This window comes from Rhinopithecus bieti, unplaced genomic scaffold (genome assembly GCF_001698545.2).
Source record: "Rhinopithecus bieti isolate Rb0 unplaced genomic scaffold, ASM169854v2 scaffold_18624, whole genome shotgun sequence".
In the NCBI taxonomy this organism is placed as follows: domain Eukaryota; kingdom Metazoa; phylum Chordata; class Mammalia; order Primates; family Cercopithecidae; genus Rhinopithecus; species Rhinopithecus bieti.
The window spans coordinates 2,294,165-2,308,625 of record NW_016809607.1 but is presented as its reverse complement, the minus strand read 5'-3'; the positions used below and the strand labels follow the sequence as shown (position 1 = coordinate 2,308,625).

At 35.1% G+C, this 14,461-nt stretch overlaps 1 protein-coding gene and 1 long non-coding RNA gene across 2 annotated transcripts in view; one reads left to right on the top strand and one right to left on the bottom strand.

Moving 5' to 3' along the window:
- The window catches only part of MCHR2 (melanin concentrating hormone receptor 2), a 67,138-nt gene extending 63,719 nt beyond the window's left edge, over positions 1-3,419 (top strand). Inside the window, exon 6 of the mRNA XM_017889815.1 lies at positions 2,960-3,419. Within this exon, the coding sequence (XP_017745304.1) occupies positions 2,960-3,275 (316 nt within the window). The 3' untranslated portion in view covers positions 3,276-3,419. The remainder of the gene's footprint in view (positions 1-2,959) is intronic.
- Positions 1-6,344, bottom strand: part of LOC108540676 (uncharacterized) — a 27,247-nt gene extending 20,903 nt beyond the window's left edge. The window contains exon 1 of the long non-coding RNA XR_001888732.1: positions 6,167-6,344. This is a non-coding gene — a long non-coding RNA (uncharacterized LOC108540676). The remainder of the gene's footprint in view (positions 1-6,166) is intronic.
- Between the last annotated feature and the right edge of the window lie 8,117 nt (positions 6,345-14,461).

Sequence of the window (14,461 nt, the reverse complement as noted above, 5' to 3'; positions counted from 1 at the left end):
AAACAAACAAAAAAAAAAAAAAAAAAAAAAAAAAAAAAAAAAAAACCACAAAAAAAAAAATTAAAATTAAATAAAAAAAAAAAAAAAAAGAAAGAATAAAGATCACAGCAAAAATGAATGAAATTAAAATGAAGAAAACAATACAAGAGATCAATGAAACAAAAATCTGGTTTTTTTGAAAGTTAAACAAAATTGACAAACCTTATAGTCGGACTAACTGAGAAAAAAGAGAGAAAGTCTAAATAAATAAATTCAGAAATGGAAAAGTAGACATTACAACTGATACTGCAGAAATTCAAAAGGTAATTAGAGGCTACCATGAGCAACTATATGCCATTAAATTGGAAAATCTAGAAGAAATGGACAAATGCCTATACATATATAACCTAACAAGATTGAACCAGGAAGAAATCCAAAATCTGAACAGATCACTAACAAGTAATGAGATCAAAGCCATAATGAAAAGTCTCCCAAGAAACAAAAACCCAGGACCCAATGGCTTCACTGAATCCTACCAAACATTTAAAGAACTAATATAAATTCTACTCAAATTATTCTGAAATATGGAAAAGTATGGAATAATTCCAAACTCATTCTACAACACCAGTATCACTGTGATACCAAAATCAGACAGACACAACAAAAAAGAAAACTACAGACAAATCTCTCTAATAAATATTCATGCAAAAATTCACAACAAAATATTAGCAAACCAAATTCAACAACATATTAGAAATCTCATTCATCATGACCAAGTGGGATTTATCCCAGGGGTGCCAGGATGATTCAACATACGTAAATCAATCAATGTAATACATCATATCAACGGAATGAAGGATAAAAATCATATGATCATTTAAATTCAATATATCAAATTGAAATATCAAATGCTGAAAAAGCATGTGATAAAATTCAACATCTCTTTATGACAAAAACTTTCAAAAAACTAGGTATAGAAGGAACATACCTCAACATAATAAAAGCCATATATGACAGACCCCCAGCTAGTATCATACTAAATGAGGAAAAAACTGAAAGACTTTCCTCTAAGATTTGGAATATGACAAAGATGCTGACTTTTACCACTGTTATTCAACATAGTACTGAGGTCCTAGCTAGAGCAATCAGACAAGAGAAAGAAATAAAGGACATCCAAATTGGAAAGGAGTAAACCAAATTATCCTTGTTTACAGATGACATGATTTTATATTTGGAACACTCTAAAGACTCCACACACACACACACACACACGCAAAAAAAACGATTAGAACTGATAAACAAATTCAGTAGAGTTTCAGGATACAAAATCAACATACAAAAATCAGTAGCATTTCCTTATGCCAATAGTCAACAATCTGAAAAAGAAATAAAAAAGTAATCCCATTTATAATAGCCACAAATAAAATTAGGTACCTAAAAACTTAACAAAGAAGTGAAAGATCTCTGTAATGAAAACTATAAAACATTGGTGAAAGAAATTGAAGAGGACACCAAAAAATGGAAAGATATTCCACATTCAGTGTTTGGAAGATCAGTACTGTTGAAATGTTCATACTACCCAAAGCAATCTACAGATTCAAAGCAATCTCTATCAAAATACCAATAATGTTCTTCACAGAAATAGGAAAAACAATCTTAAAATTTATATGGAACCACAAAAGACCCAGAATAGCCAAATATATCCTAAGCAAAAGGAATAAAACTAGAGGAATCACATTACCTTACTTCGAATAATACTACAAAGCTATGGTAAGCAAAACGGCCTGGTACTGACATAATAACAGAGACATGGACCAGTGAAACAGAATAGAAAACCCAGAAACAAATTCACACACCTACGATGAACTCATTTTTAACAAAGGTTCTAAGAATATACACTGGGAAAAAGCCTCTTCAATAAATGGTGTTGGTAAAATTGGATATCCATATGCAGAAGAATGAAACTACAGCCCTATTTCTCATTATACACAAAAATCAAAATGGATTAAAGACTTAAATCTAAGACCTCAAACTACGAAACTACTATCAGAAAATGTTGGAGAAAATCTCCAGGACATTGGTCTGGGCAAAAATTTCTTACTCCACAGGCACAGGCAACCAAAGCAAAAATGGACAAATGGGATCACATCAAGTTGAAAAGCTTGGCTATATAAATTACCAAGATTTAGAATCAACCTAAGTGTCCATCAACAGATCAATAGATAAAGATAATGTGGTATATATACACAATGGAGTGGTATTCAGCCATAAAAAAGAAAGAGATACTGTCATTTGCAAGAACATGGATGGAACTGAAAATCATTATGTTAAGTGAAATAAACCAGGCACAGAAAGACAAGCATCACATGTTCTCACACATTTATGGGATCTAAAAATAAAAACAATTGTACTCATGGACATAGAGCGTAGAAAGATGGTTACCAGAGGCTTGGAAGGATAGTAGGGGCCTGAGGGTGAGGTGAGGAAGGTTAATGAGTATTTAAAAATAGTTCAAAAGAATGAATAAGGCCTAGCATTTAATAGCACAACAAGGTGACTATAGTCAATAATAATTGCACATTTAAAAATGACTAAAACAGTGTAATTGGATTGTTTGTAATACAAAGTATAAATTCTTGAAGGGATGGATACCCGATTCTCCATGATGTGATTATTACACATTGCATGCCTGTATCAAAACATCTCATTTACCCCATAAATATATACACCTACTATGTACCCACAAAAAATAGAAAAAAAAATAACAACAAAAAATTGTTCCAGCTTTGGAAACTTTGGAAGTTTTTCAACAAAAATAAAAAAGAATGTATCACAATGCACTGAGTAAGTAGAAATATAATAATGAGGTTCATATTTCACTGCAAAGCCATTATGAACTGTCCAAAAGATTCTAGGAACACATTGCCCCATGATTTCTATGGTTGTTTATACCCTGTCTATCCGAATGTTTCCTTTGCAGTTGCAATCCCAGCGTACCAAAACAGAGAGTGATGAAGTTGACAAAGATGGTGCTGGTGCTGGTGGCAGTCTTTATCCTAAGTGCTGCCCCTTATCATGTGATACAACTGGTGAACTTACAGATGGAACAGCCCACACTGGCCTTCTATGTGGGTTATTACCTCTCCATCTGTCTCAGCTATGCCAGCAGCAGCATTAACCCTTTTCTCTACATCCTGCTGAGTGGAAATTTCCAGAAACGTCTGCCTCAAATCCAAAGGAGAGTGACTGACAAGGAAATCAAAAATATGGGAAACACTCTGAAATCACACTTTTAGGAAAGTACATGGATCACCATGAGTCTAGACATGATTATCTTACTGGTATTATTAGACAGGGCAGGTGTACCGAAATGTTTATGCCCATTCTTCTTGTGTACTTGTGACTCTTAGCAGCATGGAACAGAAGTGTAACCATGCAAAATGTTGATCTATATTGTGGGTAGGCAATGGGATAGTCTAAGATACCCAAGCTTCATGATGGCGTATATTATTTCAGCATGTTATAAACTAGTCACTAATGAAAATGGCCGTCCATGACCATTGACTCAAAACTCACCAAGGAACCTGACCTTGCCCTCCACACTGTGGCCTCACTGTAACAGTTTCCTCAAGGTTCCTAGGAGGGTATCACCTCACAGTGAAGTCTGAAATTTGGCTATTTTTTATCTACAAAAATGTCAGTTTTATATGGTCCAATCTAATACCTTCAACAACTAAGCCCTACCTTTCAGAATAACAGTTACCATTTATTGCACACATGCAATGTGTAAGATTACATGTAACAAACCTGTGAAATAAGTATTATTACCTTTGTTTACTAAGGCTCAGAAAGGAGAAATGATAGGCCTAATGCTACAACAGCTATCTAAGAGCCAGGCTAATGTTCAGCTCTGCCTGTTTCTTTTCTACTGCACCACCTTGACAACCTTTACTTATTATACTGGAGAACTCAGTAACTTGGAGTTTCTTTTGCTTTCTCCTGTAGCTCTGCAAGAGGAGAACTAAAGTCTGATAGAAACGAGTTGATGTTTTAAGCATCCTTTTGGATTACCTTTGTTCTCACACCTGCAAACTGTAGAAACTGGTATCTGCACTTTAATAATAATACTTTACTTCTGGACTTTAAGCCTCATTAAGAAACGTTCCTGGTCGGGCACAGTGGCTCACGCCTGTAATCCTAGCACTTCGGGAGGTGGAGACGGGTGGATCACAAGGTCAGGAGTTCAAGACCAGTCTGGCCAACATAGTGAGATCCTGTATCTACTAAAAATACAAAAAAATTAACCGAGCATGGTGGTGCGTGCCTGTAGTTCCAGTTACTCAGGAGGCTGAGGCAGGAGAATCGCTTGAACCCAGGAGGTGGAGGTTACAGTGAGCCAAGATCACGCCACTGCACTCCAGCTTGGGCAACAGAGTTAGACTTCATCTCAAAAAAAAAAAAAAAAAAAAAAAAAAAACATTCCCTTTAGGTTACAGTATACATGTTTGTTCTAAGGTACCAAAAGTAATTAGCCCTTAAATTTTCATAGGTATTCATTATATCTATATTTTCCTCTGTAGACTTACATATAGTTAAGAGAGCAAACAATGCATTTAATGCCTGGGTTCTACACTAAGACAAATATTGTTATTTTGTTTGTGGATAAAGTCTGTAAATCCACCTTCTTCATCTAAATACATTAAATTTGTTTACTCCATAAACATCTGAAACCAATTTTCAATCAGCCTTTTATAGAAAAGACTTCACCATTTTATATCTGATCTCCATTTTATATCTCAATTGTGTTTGGATAAACTTGTATTTGAATCAACCCAGACGTGATATTTAACCCTATTTATTTTACTCTAGAATTTTTAGGCACAATTTCAGAACTGGATAGTATCTAAATGCGTATCTGGATGAATGGCTTCGTAAACAACATGAGAAATACACACTGAGACAGGCAGCATCTGAAACATTTTATTTCCATAGCTGAGGTCTAGAGACCTACATACGCAGCTGGATGCTCCTGTAAAACGTCAATAAGAAGCTGTGTCATGGCCACAATTTCAGGGGTCTTCATTCTCACTTTTCCAAGGTGCAACAGTTCAGACTCAGTGAATAATACTGACTTCTGAAGACCCAGCACAATGGGTCAGAAATATCTTATTATGTGATCATTGAAGAGCAGTTGTTTACTTTTATCGTCTTTTTTAATACAGAAAAATATTATGATTTTAAAGACTCAGTTTTAAACCACAGACCTTTTCCTAGTAGCATTCCCAATAGTCCTCAAACAATTGGTCAGTGAATTATTTTAAATTATATTTACTAAGAGTCATAAGGAGCTTTAGTTTAATCAAAGTAGAAAATAAAAGGGTGACTAATAAATTTATTTTGTCCCTTTATATAGCCTTTCTATGCATAAGCATATTTATATGCAGATTTACAGAGGTGGTTTGATAGAGACTCTTCATGTGTTTTATATGTTTTGCCATGATATGTATACAGGTTTACTTTCAAATGAAGTTAATAGTGATACTTGGGTATTTGTCACTCAGTCAAATAATAATTGTATCCTTATTCTACTCTTATTCAATTGTAGGTGCCTCATTTAAACTTTGATCATCAATTAATAAAAATGAATGAGTAAGAATTGCTTGTATATTAATTTACCTCTGGCTTGTAGCTTCTACTTTTAAGATTTTCTATAAGGGATTTTATATTCTCTTAATGGATATAGTTTCTCCTGAACAAAGACCAAATGTTTCAGAATTAGTAAAATGTGTCTTAAATATGGCCAGTAGTTTGAAGGTACTCATTATCATACCAAATTGTCAGAAACCTAGACTCTTGCATTATGTCCCAGAAATTACTGCTTTTGTGGGTTATAATGTCACAGGCTCATGGAACCTTGAATCTGAAAGATACTTTAGAGACTATCAAGTGTTAAAGATGAGAAAAATGAGCCACAATTAAACCAAATTATTTTTAACACAGTTCATTGTGTGTCTAGAGACCTACACCTAAAAAGCAGCTACAAACCAGCCCTGAGTCCTTTCTACCAAACCATAGTCCCTGTGGAACACTGATACAGTTGATAACAGCTACAAATACTTAACAGTTTACTGAGTAAATGAAGATTGTATAATTATGCTCTAAAAGTTGTCAAATTTTAAAGAAATACCTGACTCAGAATTTACTTGGATTACTTGTCAGAATGGCAGACATTAATTATCCATTCTCTTCACAGAGCTCTGTGGTATCAGCCCAAAGCGAAATAGAGAAATGAACAAGATTTTCTTTTACTTCCCCCAGTTTTTTGTTGATAGCTCTCTACACCAATAATTTAGTTCATTCTACAAAACGCCTCCTATCTCACCTAAAGTTAGGAACAGCGCTACACTCTGTACAGTTACAATTCCTTTATGACATCACCCTAGCAGGGGTAGCATCAGATTTTTCCATTTGCCATTTTAGCAATTAGTTTAGATGTAGCTATAGTCCACTCAAAAGACTACACTTAATTGGTATCTTGATTTCTTGTGTTTGTAAATTCATCATTTAACACATATTTACAGAATACTCTATCTCCAAGGCACTGTGCTGAGCTCCACTGAGAATAAATTTTTTTAATGCCTAAGACATTACCTCATCTCAAGAACTGAAAATCCAGTGTCTCCTATGATTCCTGTAGATCAACTGTACCCACTTAGGTGTCCCAGAGAACAATCTACAGTGGTTTCTTGATTCTAAAATACAATTCATAAAATATACCATTAACTTAATGACTGCTTTGGGGAGTAAAAACACAACATTCACATTAATAGATATACCCTCAGAAACACACATGGAACACACATCACAGAATTAAGGAAAAAAACTATGTTGACATTTTCTTCTAAGACTAAATGTACTCATCTCATCAGTTTATGAAAGGATTCTTCATTAAGTGATTTCATTGCTACTAATGTCAGAATTTAAAGACAAAAGTGAATCATATCAAAGGGTCAAAATTGATTAAATATCTCACAAAAAAATGTTTACCTTTTCATGTAAGAATTGAGAAAATGGGAATAATTTTGAATTAAATGTATTGCAATAGCAGCAAAACCACAAGAACTTGTTACCTTAACAACAGAAAAACTTAACACTGCATTATGAAAATAGAGCTTTGAGCTTCATGAGGATAAATAGCTACCTCTGACCCATCACACCATCACTGGGAGTGTAATTCTGGGATGCTACTTCAAGGGTATTATCTTCTATCAGAAACCTATTTGAAAGTATAAAGTAGCCCTTTAATCAAAAGCGGGGGAAAAAAGCATTTCTAAAACACTGTATGGTTTTTACTGAGACTACAGGTGGTTCCTGTAGCTTACTAAATATGTTGTTCTTCCTAATTTATAAAACTGAATACATTTGCTATTTCTCTGAAAAACATTCCAGGCAAATATACTAGACACTTTTTAATAACAGCTATCTAAAATATCTTATGTAAGTCTATTCCCAAGCAATTGACAAAATTATTTCCAGGAATAAGAAATAAGGAATGAGTTTCCTCTCCTCAATTTTCAATGTTGTGTTGACTGGGCTTTGGAATTCCTAGTGTCAGTAGACTTGGTTTAAGTTCCACCCTCGTCAATTACTAGATGTAAGACCCTTGCAAAGGACATGAATGGACACTTCTCAAAAGAAGACATTCAGGCAAGCCAAACATATGAAAAAAAGTTCAACTGATCATTAAAGAAATACAAATCAAAACCACAATGAGATACCATCTCATGCCAGTCAGAATGGCAATTATTAAAAAGTCAAGAAACAACAGATGCTAGTGAGGTTGCAGAGAAAAAAGAATACTTTTACACTGTTGGTGGGAATGTAAATTAGTTCAACCATTGTGGAAGACAGTGTGGTGATACCTCAAAGACCTAGAAGCAGAAATACCATTTGACCCAGCAATCCTGTTACTGGGTATATACCCAAAGGAATATAAATCATTCTATTACAAAGATACATGCATGCGTATGTCCATTGCAGCACTGTTCACAATAGCAGAGACATGGAATCAACCCAAATGCCCATCAATGATAGACTAGATAAAGAAAATGTGGTACATATACACCATGGAATACTATGCAGCCATGAAAAATAATGAGATCCTGTCCTTTGCAGGAACATGGATGGAGCTAGAAACTGTTATCCTCAGCAAACTAATGCAGGAACAGAAAACCAAACACTGCATGTTCTCACTTATAAGTGGGAGCTGAACAATGAGAACACAATGGACACATTGGGAAGAACAAAACATACTGAGACCTGTCAGCGGGTTGAGGGGAGTGAGGGCATCAGGAAGAATAGCTAATGGATGCTGGGCTTAATACCTAGGTGATGGGTTGATCTGTGCAGCAAACCACCACGGCACACATTTACCTATGTAACAAACCTGCACATCCTGCACACAAGAAAATATTTTTTTTAAAAAACTGTTAACTAAACTACTTAATTTATAGATTTGGAAACTGGAGCCCAAAGAGGGTAAAGTAATAAGTCAAAATCACTAAACTTTTTGTTGCCAAAACAAGAGCAACATTTTGAAGCTCCTGACTCTTAGGCCTTCCCTAGTTTTCACCATATCTTTCTTTCTCAGGCTGTACTCGGAAAGTAGGGGGCTGTGGATTCCATGCCAAGAAGTTGGTTTATAAATATAGTGAGATGCCTTGAAACTTTTTGAGGAGGGCAGGATCACAATCAAATCTGTGGTCTTAGAAATAGCTAGCACTAGAGTGTGTGATGCAAAGAATGGGAAGAGCCTGAGGCTGAAAATCGTAGTAAGTTATCACAATGGTCCAGGAAATGTCTCAACCAGCACAATGACAATAAAGGTGTGTACATTTACCTACCATTTGTTGAGTGCATACAGTGTACCAGGCATTGTGTATAATCTCATATAATCCTCGCATAGCCGTCAAAGCTACATACCATATTGTCCACATCTTATACATGAAGAATCCAGGGCTTGGAAAGGTTAAGTAACTGACCTATGGTTACTCAGCTAGCAACCCCAGGCTGATGCTCTTATCCACTATGCTTCTCAACCTTCGCAGTGGATGCATGTCACTTGGAGATATTGTTAAAATGCAGATTCTGATTTGGTGCAATCTGAGATTATGCATTTTTAACAAGCTCCCAAGTGATGCTGATGCTGCTGTTCCATAGAACACACTTTAAGCTGAGAAAAGTTGTGTCCAATAGAAATGCAAGGGAGGAAAGACATAGGAGAAACCTTCAAAAATAAATTTGGTTATGTGGAATGAGGAAGAGAGAAGATGACGAAATGATTTTGAGATTTCTAGCCAATGGGAAAGCTACTGATTAACATAAGAACCCAGGAGAAGGACCAGCTACAGTCTGTATTCATTAAATGGAGTTTCCGCCCATCTGTTTCTAGATCAATCTTAAAAAGAAAAAGAATGTAACACACTTTTTTGGCAATTATCAACACCAGGCTACCAGTAGAAATTAACAGTGTGTACATATCTACGTGCTCATTCAACCATATTGCTTATTAGCAACCCAGTCACACAATAATTTTTCTAGTTGTATAATCTCATTATTAACCCTTTAGAGTTTTGTATCATACCTTAAAATCAAGATTGATGTTGACATGGAAAAGTATAATACAGACACCAGGGATTAGTTATTGCATAAAGAATATGGAGAAGTGGGAGAAAAGAGAAAAACCATGGGTTATAAAGTCAGTAGACCTAGGTTTGCATCCCTAAGTTGCTACTTAGTGCCTGCAAGACCTTGAGCAAGTTCAATAACTACTCTAACTCTCAGTTCCTTATCTGCAAATTGAAGATGATAACATCACCTATTTCAAACTGTTGTTATGAGACATGGATGCTTAAGGTACTTTAAACACTACTTAGATAGTGCAAATACTCAATACCTTTAGTGTCTGTGTCATTACCCTCATCATCTTCATTATCATGATTATCAACATTATCACTTAAAAATACTTAACTGAAAAAACAGTCACAGTATTTTGCAATTTCTCCCATTGGGAAGTAGTCTATTTTCAATCTAGACTGCCTTGAAACTTCCTTTTACCAATAGAATATGGCAGTAGTGATACCACGTAAATTCCAAAGCCTAGGTAGGCCTCAAGGACCTTGAACCTTCTACTTTTGCCCTCTTGAACCTGCTTGAAACACTACATAATGAAGCCAGTCTAGCCTACTGGAGGTTGAGAGGCCACATGAAGGAGAACCAAGGTACCCGAGATGGTAGCCAGCACCAACTGTCAGACATGTGGGTGATACCCTCTGGACCCGCTGACTCTCCAGCATTCACAGCCATGAGAGTGACTCAGATGTAACCAACAAATGAGTCATCCATCAATCCACAAGACAGTAAGAAATAATAAATTGTTCTTGCTTTGTAACCCATAAGTTTTGGGGTGATTTGTATTATAGTACAGGTTACCAAAGTAGCATCCATGTAAATAAAAATTAGTAAAATAGTCCCTGTGATTAAAAAAATCGTGAGCCTCTAAAGCATGCAGTTATTATGAATCTTGATTCGTTCACTCATTCATTTATTCCATTTGAATATGCTAGCTGCTCCATAAATATCTATAGCATGAATATAAAATATGTTTCAGATACAGCTTGGCGAAAAAACATTTTCCTGCCCTTACGGAGTTTATAGTCCAGTTAGCATTAAAAGTGCTAACACACAAGTCTATACATTGTAATAGGTACCTATAGGAGAGGACAACAAAGAGAAACTCAAGCTGCACTGGGCAGTTTTTCGTCAGTACTTAGCAGCTGTGAAACAAATTCACTTCCAGCAATTTTATTCTAAAAGAAATAGCTATAGCATCGAACAGAAAATGCTTAAAGTATGAGGAAGCTGTTGTTCTATTCCTTTTCTATTTAAAAGGGTAGATATAAATAAACTGCCTACAGAGATGGGGAAAACAGATGGATTTGGAAATTCAAACTCACACTGAATGTAATTAACTTGAAAAAGGAGAGAAGCCAACGACGTCTGACATCATAAGTGCCCAGGAGACAGGCAAAGGGCTAACTTATTTTTAACACCACAGTAGTCTCAGCAGTAAGGAAAATTCAAACTCGATTACAGTCTCTGAAGAGGTGAAAGAGCAAATGAAGAGAGAAAAAAAAATGTAGCTGTTGGAGAGTAATTAACATTTTGACCCAGTTGCCAGTCTGAGTAGGTATTTGCTGCTTTTTAAAAGAGTTTGGGATTCCCAGATCATTGCAAATGAGAAGGTCTCCTGAAAGCACTGTGAGTACTGTTTGCCATTTGATTCTGAAAAAGGTACACCTGAAGAGAAAAATGGACTTACTTAAAGCACTTCTTCAGCAAGAATGAAGGGTTGCCTTCTGCACAGTGGGGTACTGATTATATATCTACAAGGAGCACTCTGTGATAATTGGAACAGAAGAACAACAAGATGATCCTTGGCCTTGAGACAAAGCACACTTTGGGACTTGATCACAGTCATGCTCCAGGTCAATGGAATTGATGCTTCAATGTAGTCTGATGTACAAAGCCTTTCACAGCTGAGCCACAGTGACCATTCACCTCTACTCACCCTGTAGATTTGTCAGTCATACACGTGGTGTATACATTCACAAATCTAGGGGGCTTTTTCCCCTTCACCTAACAAACCTTACTCATTACACCAAATTTAAATATTATTTCCTTCCATTCCTACCCCCAAAGCGAGCCAGGTTAGCCATCCTCTTGCTAGTACTTTCATACTTTGTAACTCCCTATATTGTAGTATAATCAGTGATATTACTTGCATAATTATCTTATCCATTACATTGTAAGCTTCTCAAATCCAGAATGCATCTGACTCATCTTAGTATCTGTGGTACCTCAGTATCTGTTACATAATAAGTATTCAGGAAACAGTTAATGAAATAAATAAAGGAATGAATTAATGAGAAAGGAAGAGAGACAAAGAATACTCTCAGGAATATTGAGGAGTGTTTGCGTGCATGTGTTCTGCATATATTTATATTCATATTTATATGCATGTTCATAGTTACACATGGATGTGGAAAGATATCTATCTAGATGTTAACAAATAGAAAGATGTGTCAAATAAACTGAGAAAGCACGTTTATCATTCAGGTACCTTACAAATTTCTTTAAACCTCCTCTTTTTATTTCTTTATTCTAAATGTAGTGATAAAGCACTGACATATCACTCATGCATTAAAATCCTTGCAGACATTTTGCCTTTATTTGAGTTTAGGATTTTCCAAAAGGTGACCAATTTGCATTCCTTAAGATTTCATATGAAAAAAATAAATAAATGAGATAAAAGATTTAATATGGCTTCAAATGCCTTACTGTGAATCTATGAAAAAGGTATTTAATAAATGATACAAGCGCTTAACTTAAAGCCTGCACCTCTGTAAACCAATTTCTGAACTTCAAAAATGCCTAGCACATTTTAAGAATGTTTGAAAGTTCAAAGAATAACCTTTTCAAAATTACAAAATTAGATTAGGTATCAAGTGGAAAATGCTCAGTTCTGTCTTCTTTTTCAATGAACCAAATTCCTGCAAATGTTATCAAGCTAAATAACTACAGATTCTAAAGATAGCTGGTTCTATAATACCGGGTGTCTTCTCTACATGAATGCTTTCTATCTTTCTTCCATATAATTATTATAATATAACAGCATCATTTTTTTTAATTTATTTTTTTATTATACTTTAAGTTCTAGGGTACATGCGCATAACGTGCAGGTTTGTTACATATGTATACTTAACAGCATCATTTTTTATAAAACGTATAAGAATATGCTCACTATAGAGAATTTGGAAAACAAGTAATAGAGTCACTGTGGAGAACAGTTTGCAGGTTCCACAAAAACTAAAAATAGAACTACATATGATCCAGCAATCCCACTACTGGGCCGCAGGTAAATAAATCAGTATATCAAAGAGACATCTGCACTCTTACGTTTATTGCAGCACTATGCTTAATAGCCAACATGTGCAATCAACCTACATGTCCAGCAGAAGAAGAATGGATAAAGAAAATGTGGCATATATATGCAATGGAATACTATTCAGCCATAAAAAAGAGTGAAATACTGTCATTTTCAGCAACAAGGATGAAACTGGAGGACATTATGTTAGGTGAAATAATCCAGCAACAGAAAATTAAACACTGCATGTTCTCACGCATGTGTGGAAACTAAAAGAAATTGATCTCAGAAAAGCAAAAAGTAGAACAGAGGATACTGGAAGTTGGACAGGGCATGGGGAAGGGAGAGATAGGGAGATATTTGTTAAAAGATACAAAACTACATCTAGATGGCAGAAACAAGTTCTAGTGTTCTACATCACTGTAAGATGACTATAGTTAACAATAGTATATTACATAGTTTCCAACAGCTAGAAGGAGTGTGTTGAATCTTTCCAACACAAAGAAATGATAGGTGTTTAAGATAACGGATATGCCAGTTACCCTGATGATCACTATTATATGTACCAAAACATCACTATGTACCCCATTTACATGTACAGTTGCTATGTGTCAATTTTGTAAAAAGACAACTCAAAAAAAGAAAAGAAAGAAAAATCATCCCTAATTCAGAAACCAGAGATAATAATAACATTTCATTACATCATATATAAGGGAGGACATACTATATTTCTGTTTCTCTGGTTGGCTTATTTCGCTTAACATGACCTCTAGTTTTATCCATGTTGCAGCACATGACAGGATTTCATTTATTATGGCTAAAAACTATTCCATTGTGTATAAATGCCATATTTTCTTTACCCATTCATCCATTGATGGGCACTTGGGTTGACTCCACATTTTGGTTATTGTGAATAGTGCTGCAATAAACTTGGGAGTGCAGGTATCTCTTTGATACATTAATTTCCTTTCTTTTGGATATATACGCAATAGTGAATTGCTGGATCATATGGTAGTTCTATTTTTAGTTTTTTAAGGAACCTACATACTGTTCTCCATAGTGACTGTACCAATTTATATTCTCACTACAATGTATGAGGTTTCACCTTTCTCTACATCTTTTCCAGCATTCATTATTGCCTGTCTCTTTTATTAAAGCCATTTTAACTGGGATGAGATGGGACAAGATGATATCTCACTGTACTTTTGGTTTGCATTTCTCTGGTGATTTGTGATGGTGGGGTTTTTTAAATACGCCTTTTGGCCATTTGTTTATCTTGTTTCAAGAAATATCTATTCAGATCTTTTGTCCATTTTTTAATCAGATCTTTTTTTGAGTTATTTGAACTCCTTATATATTCTGATTATTAATCTCTTGTCAAGTGAATAGTTTGTAAATATTTTTTTTGCTAGACTTTTATTTTATTTTGTTTATTTTTGTGTGTACATAGTAGGGGGGTGGGTGTGTGTGTGTGTATATATTATATATATATATATA